This window comes from Haliotis asinina, chromosome 10 (genome assembly GCF_037392515.1).
Source record: "Haliotis asinina isolate JCU_RB_2024 chromosome 10, JCU_Hal_asi_v2, whole genome shotgun sequence".
NCBI classification, from domain to species: Eukaryota; Metazoa; Mollusca; class Gastropoda; order Lepetellida; family Haliotidae; genus Haliotis; species Haliotis asinina.
In genome coordinates this window covers 51,111,324-51,126,949 of record NC_090289.1, presented here as the reverse complement: position 1 = coordinate 51,126,949, position 15,626 = coordinate 51,111,324, and the positions used below count along the sequence as shown (strand labels likewise).

At 38.5% G+C, this 15,626-nt stretch overlaps 1 protein-coding gene across 1 annotated transcript; it reads right to left on the bottom strand.

Moving 5' to 3' along the window:
• Window positions 1-1,331: 1,331 nt before the first annotated feature.
• LOC137298332 (juxtaposed with another zinc finger protein 1-like) lies at window positions 1,332-15,584 on the bottom strand. Its single transcript, XM_067830543.1, has 6 exons — window positions 15,455-15,584; window positions 13,557-13,629; window positions 10,252-10,352; window positions 5,003-5,102; window positions 4,013-4,147; window positions 1,332-3,838 (listed from the first exon to the last, which is right to left on the bottom strand). The coding sequence occupies exons 1-6, from the start codon at window positions 15,552-15,554 to the stop codon at window positions 3,394-3,396; spliced, it is 954 nt and encodes a 317-aa protein (XP_067686644.1). The 5' UTR covers window positions 15,555-15,584; the 3' UTR covers window positions 1,332-3,393.
• Between the last annotated feature and the right edge of the window lie 42 nt (window positions 15,585-15,626).

The window sequence follows — 15,626 nt, the reverse complement described above, 5'->3', positions numbered from 1 at the left end:
TGGGTAGTTGAGCATACCAATCATGACTCACTTTCACCTTCTAAATTATCTGGCCGATTACACTTGGCAACATAAACCATGCAGAGGTTCTCTGAAAGAAGTAGGAGTTCTTGCATATATTTTTGTAAATTTTCGATCCTATCAATTGGTCTGTATGATTTCCAAAAAAAATCTGAGTCACACTGCGAACAAACCTTCGCAGCTGCAACCTCTATCTTTGTTGACACTGGCAAGCTCAATGTAACATCAGCTTAGTTGACTGGCTACTTTGAGAATGTGGAGTCAGCAAAGGGAGGTAATAAAAATATCTAGCCAACACCTAGATCCATCCAGGGTACAGTGGAGACTTACTGGAACATACACCCTGGAGATATTGCGGATGTAGCTAAGAGTGCTTGTGGTATTTTTCCACTGAAAAAGTATATCTACTTCACGGGTCTTTGGTTTTCGCTCACAAACTTAAAAAATCTTAAATTTTGACAGATTAAGCAACAAGCCAATCATAACATATTCAACTCATAATGTTCAGTCATAACTCTTTGAAACTGCATGAAAAGTTTCCTTAACTATGGCTATTTCACCATTTCCTTTTAGTGGCCATATAACCATTCAAGACATGACTTACAAACAATAAAATATACTGCTCACAAGAAGTGAAAGAGCACCTGATTTTTTCATATAACTTAAGTCAACATGTTGTGCCATGTAAACAATGATCATATAAAAGTATTGAGTCTTCATAACTTCTATTAAGATGCCTTTCAGACTAGTACTTTTTTTGGTATAATACATAATAAATTAAAAACAAGAGACATTCAAATATGTTTTGACATATGAAGTTACCGTTTGAACTTTGTCACAAAAGTAAACAAGATGAAGCACCACTCAATAAATAGATGTCATGGCATGTAATTATTGTGATTCTCCACGAACAAGCACACATATAGAAGAACACTGGCTGACTAGAGCAGACTACAACACACATCCTTGGATGCAGAATACTGGTACATCCCACAATGCAATGGAAGATATTTTATAAAAAAATCTTTATACATGAAATGACACCATCTCCTCATGTTTTACTACTCAAATGACATTAAGGACTACCAGTTCTTTCACATTACTATTGATAAATAATGTTGTCAATGCATGATGGTTTAACAATGGTAACAAGAAAAAGTATTTAGTACTCATTAAATTATTTTGAGTAGTATGTAAACCTCCAACACTACATTCAACAAATAGTGAGTGAGTTGGGTGTATTCTCCAACTGTAACCAGACAGTGAGACTATCACCAAAAAATGTCATTTGTAGTTCCCCGTTTTCCTTCTTGTGAAGATATTTTCCTTTGTTGCATAAAATGTGGTTGTTATTTTCGTTGCCAATGAAAATATTCAAAACATAATGATGCAGTAAATCCCTTATCACAACTCACACTATAAAATGTGAGCATCTAGATTCCTAATCACTTTATACACTGTTGCCTTAACCACTCCCTTCACCACTCACTGCTGTTGTGGTGTCGAACAGTTCGACACTTGGTTATTACATTTGGGTATAGTTATGCAGTCGCAGAAAATGGAGAAGTGGAGTGAAAAAAAAAATGTCAAAATTATCTAAAATATTCAGTGAGTACACTCACAGTCATCTCCTGATCAATGTCTTCTACTATCTGTTGACAAACACTAATCTATAAACCTGTTACAATACAGATGACAATAATGGTGGGGGTACAGATCTCTTGATTGGTGGGATGTACAGACAGACAGACATGTTTATAGACAAGTACTTTAACCTTTACTTGTTTGATAGCTCCTGAATCTCAAACCGTAACAACACACTGAGCTTCAAATATCACAAGCAGCAACAGGAATATAATGGATGTCGTCATGAAAACAAAAGATGGATTTCACAGTAACACATGAACACACCATGCTATGAGATTCTTGACTTCACAAAAACAATGTAAATATAAAACTTGCTGAACATATTCTGACAAATGATGATATGGAATTTGAACATTGCTGAAGTTTGGTCAGTGATTCTATGCTTTACCAAGTGTATAATATCTACATTCTACTTCATCTCATGACTCTCTGGACTCATTTCTGTTGCTATACCTGCTTCATTCTAAGCTTGAAGGGATGGCACAATGCATGGCACTATAAGCTGGAAATCTACACAACCAATGGTGGGGTACAGATCTCCACTACTGTATAAGAAACAACTGAAGACAAAGATGTTTTCATTGCAAAATTAGGGATGATGTATGCGCTGACTATGTGCTCCCTTCTTGGCCCTACTATAGAGGAGTTTATGTATTAGATCAGTTTTAAAGGTTCATACAAGGGTCACCATATATGTGAAGCTACTTCACTGATGTGAAGTTACAGCATTCAAATTGCTCTCATAAGCAGAAGACCACCTGTGCTAACCCAGAAAAAGAGGCAAGAAAGGTTGTAACATCACTTCCAAAACTGTCAAAATGAGTATTCATCATACAATGGAGATAAAATACACTGAATACAGAAAGGTGATAATACACATGATACTGCTCTCAAAAGCATCATGCACTCATAAAATGAGCAAAACACAAATAATGCACAAACAGCAAGATGATATTGCAGGTCCAATAGATCATGAATGAAACAAACAATTCAGCATTTCTTTCTCTGCAAATACAATAATCCACATACAGTGTGCTGAAAACCAGCCAGATTCTATTCCATCTTCATGTCCGACAGTGGGATACAGTGCTACAGCATTCATGATGGTATGCATACATACTGTGAGCTGTTACTATGAAGCAGTTTGGCGCTGTTACATCCAGTCATCAAGGATATTCTGAAAGGACTACAATAGCCATGAATAAAATATTCACATCTTCATGTCTATGGCAAGCCTGTTTAACTCCTTGAAAATCTATAAAAGATGTATCTTAACTGCAATACAACATCTCAGGACAAAATACTTTACAATGGTCTTTGTAAAGGTTAGAATTTTTGTATTTGTTCTATCTAACGCCAAAATTTAACAGAAGACATGGCATAAGAATATCTGCACAAACCTCTTCAAATACTTCATATACCTCAGTTGGTATGGAACATAACCTTAGCATGTCCACCAAAACTTTGGAAAAGACTTGTTCCTAGGTTATAATAATGTTTTTGCTTTCCTTGTGTTGGTGAATGCTGGCCTATCAAAAATAATAAAGAAAAGGAAATATACTTACAGCCATATTTAGCCTCAGTGTATTGACAAAAAAACACCAAAAAGCTGTAAAACTGTTCTGGCAAAGAATTAACATTCTTTTTTAGAGGATTAGTTAACACAGTTGAGTGAATGTTTTGGCCAACATGTGAGTGAATGCATTAGAATTGTCTGCTCTTTGGTTATTCAATTTTAGCTGTAGCTGATGGGGTTGCTATGGCAACAGATAATGCTGGGGATGACTGGCTGACAAGTTGCATAGGGGTTACTGAAGACAATGTGGGAGTATTTTCATTAGCTGCTTGTACAATTGTCATAGCAACAGTTGTCAAGGGACTGCGAACTGTCTGAGCTGTGGACACTGCAGATTGGAGGACATTTTGAGGAAGTTTGACTGCTGACTGTGTAGATGTTGACAGAAGGAGAGCGTCAATGGTGGTGTTGTTGGCAATTGTCTTGAGAACACTTGTGGGGGTGTACTGAGTCTTGAGGCTCAGAGACTGAGCAATGGTGGCTGTCTGACTGCTGCCCATGTCTACTGTCTGGTGCTGCTGAGTGCTGTGGTTCCGAAGGCCTTGGACCGTCTTGTAACTTTTCCCACAAAAACATTTGTATGACTTTTTCACACTGAAAGTTGAAACAAAAACTCAAATTATCATGTGCATTGATCCATGCTATTTGAATACATCTGCATCAACCAAGTTAGCAAGGTCAGCCACTCAATTCTATTAGTCATGTCATATACCACGTAGAAATTGATCATATGGAATGAATGCTGACTTTGTAACAAATAATACATACACTATCTTGGCCTCCCTCTTGTGGCCGTGTCTTGCGTGATACTTGATCCCATTGATGTTCTTGTAGCGTTTCTTACAGCCCGGGACAGGGCAGGCGAACGGCTTGTCTCCCTCCTGGTCCTTACTGCCCATCATGCTGCAATACAACAGAGTACACTATCAAACCATTCCATTCCTACTGCCTAATTAAGTCCATCATTTGATTCTAAACCGGCTCCTGAAAGAGTGAGTTTAGCCTTAAAACGCACTTAGTAATATTACAGCTGTATGGTGACTGTCTGTATATGATTGTCTGAACCAGACACTCCTGTGAGTAACAGCATGAGCATCGATCTACATAACTGGGATATGACGATATGTGTCAACTAAGTTAGCGAGTCTGACCATCCGATCCCGTTAGAAGCCTCAACAACAAGCATGGGTTAAAGATGATCTTCATGGATCAATTCTATCTGAAGATATTTTGGTTTAATCTAAAAGGGGAGAAAATTGATTAAGTGTTTTTCTTGTAGGTGGCCTCATGTTGATAATTACCAGTTTTCCAGTTGTGAAGACTGGAAACAGAAATGGAATGAACAGATCACAAAATCCTGTGCTTGAATCAGTCTATGATGTCACCTTGCCAAGTTCATGCCACATGCTTTTTATGCTGTTATTCAAGTTGGTATCTATGGTTACGTAGGTTTCCCAAAATCTGGTCAATCAATTTATGGATTTATTTAAAAGATTTCAATGTTGAGTCAAGCTGATCAAGGTGCCATGCTTGGTATCTAAGGGCTGATGATGTGATACCCTTAGAAACAACTTCACAAGTTGCACCAATACAACATTTCAACACTGCAGCTTATTCCACCTTTATCTAGTGTTTATGGAAAATCATTCCTGTGTATGTCAGTTTCAGGCTTTGCAATAGGCTTCAGTTTCAGAGTGATATATTTTGTTTATAAGAAGTAAACCCCTTCTCCCTCTGTTCGACACACAAGATCTTCACCTGAGTATTGTGTCTGAGGAGAACTCCTCCTGTGTAGTCCATGAGTCGTTACTGTCCTCTTCGTCATCACTCCGTACCTCCTCCTCGTCTATCTCACTCCCTGCAGTGGAATAACTTACAGTTCAGTACACAACATGTACACGTATTTATACATACCAACAGTACAGTCAAGACTTTATTACATTCTGCATGACTGTTTCTCTCTCACACTAAGACTTTGGTGAGTGTGCTATATTATATTTTGTGACCCATTGCCTTAGATATTGTCTCACTTGTATTGTATTTGAAATCGGTATTGTGAAATATTCTTGTGACTTCGTATAACTTGCACTCTTTGCTAATAATAATATTTGAATGTTTTAGACTTGTCGTCTTTGTTCTGTTTTGCTGGTTCACGGGGGATTTCTTACACCTTTTGTCACGGCAAATTCTTAACCGTAACAAAAATTGCGGGCTCATTCAGGATCGAATTCATTTGACATTTGAGACCATTTGTGAACTTTATTTCAAATTTCTGCAATTTTGCAACAAGTTAATTGTTGAACCAGCAAAATGGTGTTTGAACTTGAGAAGTTTGTATTGGCCTCTAACTCTGAGACAATTAGTTGGTTGAGGAAATCAGATTTACTGCAAATTTCACAAACATCTCAAACTTGATACAAAACCTGCAATGAGGAAATTTCAGATTTTGAAAATTGTGTTGAATCACTATATTGATGAGGGAGTTTTTGAAGACGATGTTTTGGAAATAGTGCTAGAGTAATGTTCAGTGCAATTGCAACTAAAGAAACTTGAAATTCAATTACAAATTCAAAAAGAAGAAAATAGAAAACAAGAAAAATGAAAAGGATGGAAATAGAAAAAGAAAAAGAAGAAAGGGAAATGAAAAAGTTTGAGATGGAGATAGAAAGAGAAAGGGAAAGAGACAGAAAGGAATTGGAAATGAAAAAATTGGCAATTGACAAAGAAATTAAGTTGAAAAAAAATTGAAAGCCCTTCTCAACCCTCAGATTCTTATTCATTTGACACTGCAAGGTATGCTAGGCTTGAACCCCCTTTTAATGAGAAAGAAGTAGACAAATATTTTCTACATTTTGAGAAAGTTACTGAAAATCTCAAGTGGCCTAGGGAGTCATTGTATAACTTGCTCTCTTTGCTAATAATAATATTTGAATTTTTTAGACTTGTCTTTGTTCTGTTTTAATGGTTCACAGGGAATTTCTTACACCTTTTGTCATGGCAACTTCTTAACTGTAATAACTTCACAAAGCTATCATACTGCTATGACTCTGATACCTCCAATACTGTAACAGAGACTTACGACAGTCATGGTGCTGTTATAGCTTTGTGAAATAGGGCCCAGAATACCATCTCTCATTTGGAGGTATACGACATCAGTTATAAACCATGGCATATAGCATAAGTACATGCATACAACAACTGTACACTAAAGGCATAGGATAGCAGCTGTACACAAAAATTACGTAAGTATAACATTTAAAAAATACATCATAACAGAAAGTGTATGCATACAAAAAGAACTGTATCAAAAATGAAACAAGCATTGTCACTAAGGTGACATAATCCGCGCTGCATATTATCAAATCAAATTTAAAAAGAAATGAAAGTGAAGGTCATAGTTTAAGACGAAGCAAAATGTCAACAAAAACATTACTCTCAAACTCCCTTGATATTTTGCATTGTAGTTGTTCAAAGTATTCTTCATTGGAGTCAGGTGCTGAAAACTATATGTTACAAGCCAGTCTAAGTAAACTTATCCTCAGTGCTTTTCATTACACTCCACCACCCAGTCTAACGAAACCTTATGAGAGGTCACGTCAGGTAACCTCTGAGATTGACCAATCAGAACACAGCTTACCAAATCGCAAAAGTGGACATTCACACATACCCCTTGAACTTTTTATCTCGAAAAGGTTCGTACCCAAACAATTCCGAATGCTATTTAGTGTATGATCCCTTCCGGGTGATGCACATGGTGCATGGTACAACCATGACAATGGTGAGTAAACAGTCACAGAAATAGTGTTTAGGGCAATATTCAAGGATGTCATCTTGCGGAAATATTAGCAAATGGTAACCATGTCAGCAGAACCCCCAAAGTGTATATACAGCTGGTCAAATAACTGTGTTATATACAGTTTTTTGTTTGTGGAGAGATCTGTGTCGGTAACCTGAATATTTTGAAAGTCCCTCCGATCCCGAAATAGTAGCCGTTGTTTGATTGGTTAAATCTATTTAACTGTCTCGCGTTTGATTGGACTGTCATAGGTCACTCAAAGGTTATCTTCTACCTTCTACCAGGTTTCGTTAGACTCAGTGGTGGAGTGTAACGAAATACACTGAGACTAAGTTTACTTAGACTGTGTTAGAAGCTTAACATGCAGCTTACATGCTCAAATCTTCAAAGTGTTGCAATGACCTTGAAAATTAACTGAAGGTCACCAAAATCAACTGGGGCCTGTACCTTCCCTAGATAAAGCTTGGTGTTGAATATGTCCAGAGAGATCCAGTTCTTGAGATATACTTCGCTGACAAGGTAAAATGTGACCTTGAGATGAAGGTAAAGGTCCCCAAACCTGACAGACCTTTCTTTTACTGTGATTAACCTAGATACCAAGCATAAAAAGAACCTAGTCAATGGTTCTTAATATATTCCAATCCATATGTGAGTACAGACATACGGACAGACGGACAGAGCCTAATACTATATCCCCAGCTTCGTGCTAAATGTGCATCTTGGGATAATAACGATCAGTGGTGTACCAACAGTATATGAACAATTCCCATTAATACAGGTGGCATGTAGTCGTGAAATTTAACAGGATACAAAATTTAAGCCTGCTCATTCAGCATGTGACTGACATGTTACGTTTTTTGACGTCTGCTTGAACTGTCAAAGTGTGTTAAAGATTTGATTACTGTGAATTTCCAACAGCACAAAAAACACAGAGAAATTGCCAGGGATCTTGAATTACCTCGAACACAGTTTACAGTGTGGAAAAGCAAATTATGGAATGTGTAAGCAGAGAAAATCACTCAAGAACTGGACGCCATTGATCACTGACTGTATGTGATACTCGTCAACACTTAAAGCTAGTAAAACATAGATGGATTTCTCCTTTGTTGGAAATCACCTAAAGATTTAATCAGAATAGGATCAGAACTGTCTCCAAGCATACAGGTAAGGGAAAATTTATTCAAAAATAATTATCATGGATGTGCCGTTTGAATGTTGAAAGAAAATTGATATTAGAGATATGAATGTGAGAAATCGCCTCACTTGGGACCGACAAAAACTCCAATGGTGAAGAATTAATGAAGAATTGAGCAAAGTCAGGGGTTCAAAAATCCCATTGCCCGACACCTGGGACAAGTCAGTTTTCATTTCGGGCTATCAAATAATGGTATCCTACTAGTCTGTGGACTACTTGATAATTTCTGCTTACAGTTTCAAACTGCAATTAAATTTGGTGGCAAGTGGCTTTCAAAACAAACTTTGAATGCCTGAGAATCATCTTCAGTGATGAATATGAAATAGTTACTGTAGAAAACAACCATGTGTATGTCTGGAGAATAATTTGGTTATTACAAGATTCTGAATTTGCCACCGCCCTGTGTCTTGCCAGTGGTGTCAGCTATGTTTGCTAATAATTAATGGCACCCTGCTGTATTTATATTAACAGTGTAGGATAAAACACAATTATTAGACACAAGGAATACACTAATGGATGTAACTAAGCTAACGGATATCTTGAGAAGGGACTTATCATCACAACACAGTGTCCTCTAGTAACATTGTTCATCACTACACATCACTCAGAGAGCCAGGTAATGCTAGTGGTGCCACGTACTGGTTGGAGTGCTGCTGGGGAGGGATATGTTACATGTACCGTGACACAGTGTTGCCAGGTAATGCTAGTGGTGCCACGTACTGGTTGGAGTGCTGCTGGGGAGGGATATGTTACATGTACCGTGACACAGTGTTGCCAGGTAATGCTAGTGGTGCCACGTACTGGTTGGAGTGCTGCTGGGGAGGGATATGTTACATGTACCGTGACACAGTGTTGCCAGGTAATGCTAGTGGTGCAACGTACTGGTTGGAGTGCTGCTGGGGAGGGATATGTTACATGTACCGTGACACAGTGTTGCCAGGTAATGCTAGTGGTGCCACGTACTGGTTGGAGTGCTGCTGGGGAGGGATATGTTACATGTACCGTGACACAGTGTTGCCAGGTAATGCTAGTGGTGCCACGTACTGGTTGGAGTGCTGCTGGGGAGGGATATGTTACATGTACCGTGACACAGTGTTGCCAGGTAATGCTAGTGGTGCAACGTACTGGTTGGAGTGCTGCTGGGGAGGGATATGTTACATGTACCGTGACACAGTGTTGCCAGGTAATGCTAGTGGTGCAACGTACTGGTTGGAGTGCTGCTGGGGAGGGATATGTTACATGTACCGTGACGCAGTGTTGCCAGGTAATGCTAGTGGTGCAACGTACTGGTTGGAGTGCTGCTGGGGAGGGATATGTTACATGTACCGTGACACAGTGTTGCCAGGTAATGCTAGTGGTGCAACGTACTGGTTGGAGTGCTGCTGGGGAGGGATATGTTACATGTACCGTGATACAGTGTTGCCAGGTAATGCTAGTGGTGCCATGTACTGGTTGGAGTGCTGATGGGGAGGGATATGTTACATGTTCTGTGATACAGTGTTGCCAGGTAATGCTAGTGGTGCAACGTACTGGTTGGAGTGCTGCTGGGGAGGGATATGTTACATGTACCGTGACACAGTGTTGCCAGGTAATGCTAGTGGTGCAACGTACTGGTTGGAGTGCTGCTGGGGAGGGATATGTTACATGTACCGTGACACAGTGTTGCCAGGTAATGCTAGTGGTGCAACGTACTGGTTGGAGTGCTGCTGGGGAGGGATATGTTACATGTACCGTGATACAGTGTTGCCAGGTAATGCTAGTGGTGCCATGTACTGGTTGGAGTGCTGATGGGGAGGGATATGTTACATGTTCTGTGATACAGTGTTGCCAGGTAATGCTAGTGGTGCAACGTACTGGTTGGAGTGCTGCTGGGGAGGGATATGTTACATGTACCGTGACACAGTGTTGCCAGGTAATGCTAGTGGTGCAACGTACTGGTTGGAGTGCTGCTGGGGAGGGATATGTTACATGTACCGTGATACAGTGTTGCAAGGTAACATTAGTGGTGCTACATACCGGTTGGAGTGCTGCTGGGGAGGGACATGGCTGGTGACTGGGGACGAACTCTTTTCCTGAAGGGGTCAGCATTCTCTTTCTTGGCTGCCTCTGTGAAGAATCTAAACAGACAGAAGCAGACAAGAGAATCTGAAGGTGATGAATCATTCATGGTAATAGGCATGTACGCTATGCTATCAGACATCTTAACTTTTTAGGTAACATGTTAGTTAGATTTAACTACCTTCATCGCCATTTCTGGAAAGCACCATAACACAGTTCATCTTGGGGAAATGCATGCAAATGTACTACATTCTGAATCTCAAACCAGTTAAAAACCCTGGTTTCAAGCTAACACTATGTCGGCCATAAATGAATTTTCTCCATTATGAGAACTGCTTCCAAACTGGAAACACATGATGAAGGCAGTACAAATATGAATAAGTCTTTTGAACTTCCTTTTGAATAATACTTCCAAACGGTCGACAAATGTGTCATGTCCAAAAAGTTCTGCATGAACATAGCTCAGGTTTTATTTTAGCATTGCTTTCAGCGGTCCTAGTCTCAGTACCCTGACTACATGAGCTTATCTTACCAGAAACGAAGAGAATTTACCAGACATCATACTAGTGTGGACCCACTGTTGTGACCTCCATCTTCAGGGCTAATTTATAACCACAGTAATGAGAACGTTATTTGAACATCTCATTTCATGGCATTACTTTCCTGTTTTTGTAAGTTCACATCCAATGTAAGATGGCCTTACATTGAAAGTCGCATGCTTCTCTATGAATGGCTCCTTTAACAATGAGCAACAGTAAAACTGCATGCACCTCCACTTAAAGAATATGCTTTGTAGATTCAGAAAACACTAATATACAATGACAATAAACCAGACAAATCCATGCCTGTAGCTACCATCCCAGCTAACACACCACATTTTCTCAGTGTTGTGGGAAGGTTGAAAATTGGCAACATCCTGACACAACTACATTAACTATATTAAGTCATCTTTTAAAAAACTTTACTTCACAATGTAATAACGAAGTTACAAATTTACGTTGAGGAAACATTATGCTTTGGGCTCCTCACTATTATATTATAACAATGTTTCTTATAATTTGGTGTCATGATAGTTTTTTGTAAACATTTTCACTCTTGAGATCCTTTCTTCACTATTCCACTACAGCTTAAGAAATCACACGAACAAAACAACGCGCAAATTGACAAATAAACACTGCAGTGAATTTCTCCTTTGTTTCATAAGAACTGTTCACTACTGAGAAACGTTTTGAACTATTAACGTTAAATACATGTTTAATGCTAAGACAACACAAAATATGTTTGTATCAAATAACTTTACTTGTGGCCACGTAAAAATAATGCATTACTTCAGATGACAATGTTGTGATGACTCATATGGGAATCCACAAAAATGTTTTAAAAACAAATGCATAACACTGTGACAATGTTAGCTGGGAAGGCTCTGTTGAAATGATTAATAAGAATGTTGCATGCACTTCCAGTTTAGTGATCTTACCAGGTACATTTTGTACCTCCAGACTGAGGATACGCAGGTCTATGTAAGAACCAAATAGTTCCATGCCTTTAACTTAATCAAGCAATTTAATAAGGCAATTACATGCATTTCAAGGCTTCTGAAACACACATCTCAATAAGAACAATTTCAGAACACTAATACTAAATAAATAGAGTGAAATGTTTCTCGGGCATCAGCACATCAGTTTTATCTGTGTGCGTAACAATTTATTTTTATTAGCCACGCCAGGATCATTCGTTTGTCCACTATAAGAATGAGTGTCTAAAGGAACGAGTGTGACTGAATCTACAACTCATTAACACATGCTAAACATTCCGAGCTGCATTTCTGAAAAAAACAAAAAATTAAATTGTGTTCCTCCCTCATCATGTTTTTATTCAATCAAAGATTTTCTAATAAAATGTCCTATTACCTTTATCCTTTTTGAAAAAAATACGCCCTGTAGACATTTATACTTTCTATGCAGCCTAAGTTCTATCCCTCTGATTAACTTGATAAGAAAGTCATATGCACTTTCAGTGCAAATGTTCCTGAACATGACAACTGTATATTTATTGCTTTTTTATGAGAAAGGGTGGGTGCTGGTTCTCTGGATTGCCCGAGTACACATCAGTGACCTTAACCTGCATTGAAGGTTACTGAGAAATTACAGATGCAATGGCCCTTTCTAACATGCCTTCAATTCAACAATGGCATAGACCTAAACAGCGAATTGGGTCTTCTATATCACCTGTTAGCTCCTAAGAATGCTTTCATGGGCTTTCAGGTAGAGTAACCCAAAATGGTGTCTTTGTGTGCGGCTCATGTATAACAACATATTATGGTCACCACTGACATAAGCCAGTCATCACTAGCTGTACACAAGAGTAATATACCTACTAAATCTCAGCTCTGCTCTTAGGATGACATTTCCATGTAGATAAACTTTGTATTTGATATCACTGTTATGCCTAAGCACAATATGGTCAAAAAGCCTTGCCAGGCATTTACATTAGGACCTGTCCATAAAACATCCTCATTTACCAAGCTTAAACCATGTGAATGTTCAGCATGCACATCGTTAACCATGCATAATGATGGCTTCATTTAGTCCTAAGACTTAAGTCTATTTCTGCATTCACTGGTTTTGTGAGTAAAAAATATATCATATTGTCAGAAATATTACGGTTTTATGTGATGACTGCTAATAAGTGTATCTCAGTGAAACAGACCATTGTGTAAAAATATCTAATGGGGGCAAATATCATTCAGATCTAATGCACGTTGCAATATATATTGTGAGAAAAACATTCTTTCGCATAACATTTACCTTTGCAGGAGTCAAAAGTCTGCCATTAACTGTGTCACTAACAGAACAAGGGCTTAAGAAAAAGTGAAGAGCCAAGAAAGATATTGTTACCCATGTTTTAACTAAAATGCATAACATTTCGTCGCAGCTTAAGGAAAGAGCAGCATGAGTTAAGAGGTTGTATCATACCTTCACATCACAGGATATTAAAGGCATGAAACGTGAACCCAAATACACCACATAACAGAAAAGAAAAAATCCCATTTTTCAGGAAATGCAAGCTACTATAAAGCTACACCTGCTGATTTCTGATGAGATGCAGGCATTTTTATAACTATTCCATCCATTCTTTTTCTAATGGCGAATATTCTCTCTACATGTTCTCTAACTACATGCTTCAATTCATACCCAAGAATCATAAATACAAACACAGGGTTGATGACGAACACAACATTGATAAAAGGTTGTCCTATGTACCTCAAGACGTAACTAAGGGCGAGAGCTGATGGCTGTTGGAGTTCCTGTTTCTCTAATGCACGAGGGTCCGTATCTAGAGAAAGGGAACGATGAACCATCAACATTAACATTAAACATGAACAATCTTATCATTATTGCTACAATTCCTATACCAAGGCATGCACTCATGCAGTTTAACTTCATGTGTTACATGTTCTGACACTATTGTAACAGCAAATAACTGTTGCTCACCATTAAACTAAAATCATGTACTGACATAAGGATTCTGGCATAGGACTAATCCTAAGCAATGACTAAATGGATCAGGTGGTCGAGGCAGGTGTCTTGTTTGACTGCTATTACATCACGAAAAACCATTGACTGATGATCTCTATATACATAGCTGGATTTGCAAAAAACAGCCTCCATTGCATTGCACATAATAAGTGTGGCATTCAACGGCAAACATAACATCATCCTGATTGAAAGCACTACAATTCTCATTCTAATTAGTTGTTGTGACACAGGAACTTGGGATTTTCTGGGAAGCCTTCTAAGACGACATCTCATTAATGGTCATCAAGACATCCTCCTTACAGTGACACCATAGAAACATGCAATTACTCTTATGTAGATAAAACATCTGATGACAATGGCAGGATACATATCTGCCAGAAACATACCAGGTAGATGTTAGAGACTGACTATGAGTATGATTTGGAGTCTCACAGTATGAACCTATTGACTTTTATACATTTACACAGTAAGAGGTGACTAGGGAGGTCAGGCTCGCTGACTTGGTTGACACATGTCATCGGTTCCCAACTGTGCATATCGATGCTCATTCTGTTGATCACTGGATTGTCTGGTCCTGACTCAGTTATTTACAGACAACCACCATATAGCTGCAATATATGGCTCACTCACATTTACAAACACATTTCCAGCATACAGACAAAATATTGAAAAATTTTAAATGCATACACATAACATCAGCTCTCATTGAGAATGTCAAAGTGAGCTCAAAAATAAACCCTTACCAGTGTCTCTAACAAATGTTGTATATAACTTATAAATATTTCACACTATACTTGGTTGTGACCAGACACAATGACTGCAGTTACACCATCACCAGCTTGCCCCACCTTAAATTTAACGTGACCATATCCAAGGTAAAAACATTCAAGAAACCAGAATGAAATACATACTCACTTGTAATGACTGACACAACATTTAGCTAGCTGAACTAGCCCTGAGTGATCTTATACTACTACTGTAGCAAATACTACAAGGTCTTAACCCTCATATTTAGTGAGTTATGACATTCTTCACACTCTGGTGGCTTCGAAAAAGCCCAGGGAAAGTCTGATCGTAGATACGTTTTAAATTTTGCTGACAGTACACAACAGACACATGACAGATTCTGACCAAACGATCTGGTTTGTTACAGACCAATTACCAAACATCAATTACATAACAACCATCCTGCTACACATCGTGAGGTTAATAGATAGTAACATCATATTTTCGGCAAAGCGCCTGAAAACGAAGGGTTGATAATATTCCCGATTCTTCTTTTGAACTTCTTGATCATACGACGTGCAAATATGTTTAGGTCAGCTTTTGTAACGCTATTGTCTTGGGTCTGTTTGTCGTAAATTCCAGAAACCTTTAACATATACCAGTAATCAGTATGTGATCGTATTTGCAACACCGATCTGTCGAGTAGAACCAGAAAGCTTATCACTCAGGTGCAACTATAAAACCTGTGACGTTTGACAGCTCGCGGGAAGCTGCACGTGCGTAACCCATGCTTGTGTCAAAATGTAAACAAAGCGTCGTTGGAATGTTTTTTTTGTAAAGTTTGGAATCAATGTTGCATGCTTGACAAGGATCGCGCTCAGGTCTAGTCGATTTACCTATATGTATATCCTCGATGTGTTGGATTAGATCTGCAAGGGATGTAAATGTCAGTCCACAACCTGGAAATGCACAGTTATTTACCAGGAACACCGCCATTAGCTCACCGAGTACCTGCAGCCTCGTTTGAAAAACCTCATTAACATAACAAAAAAAATCTTATGTATTTTA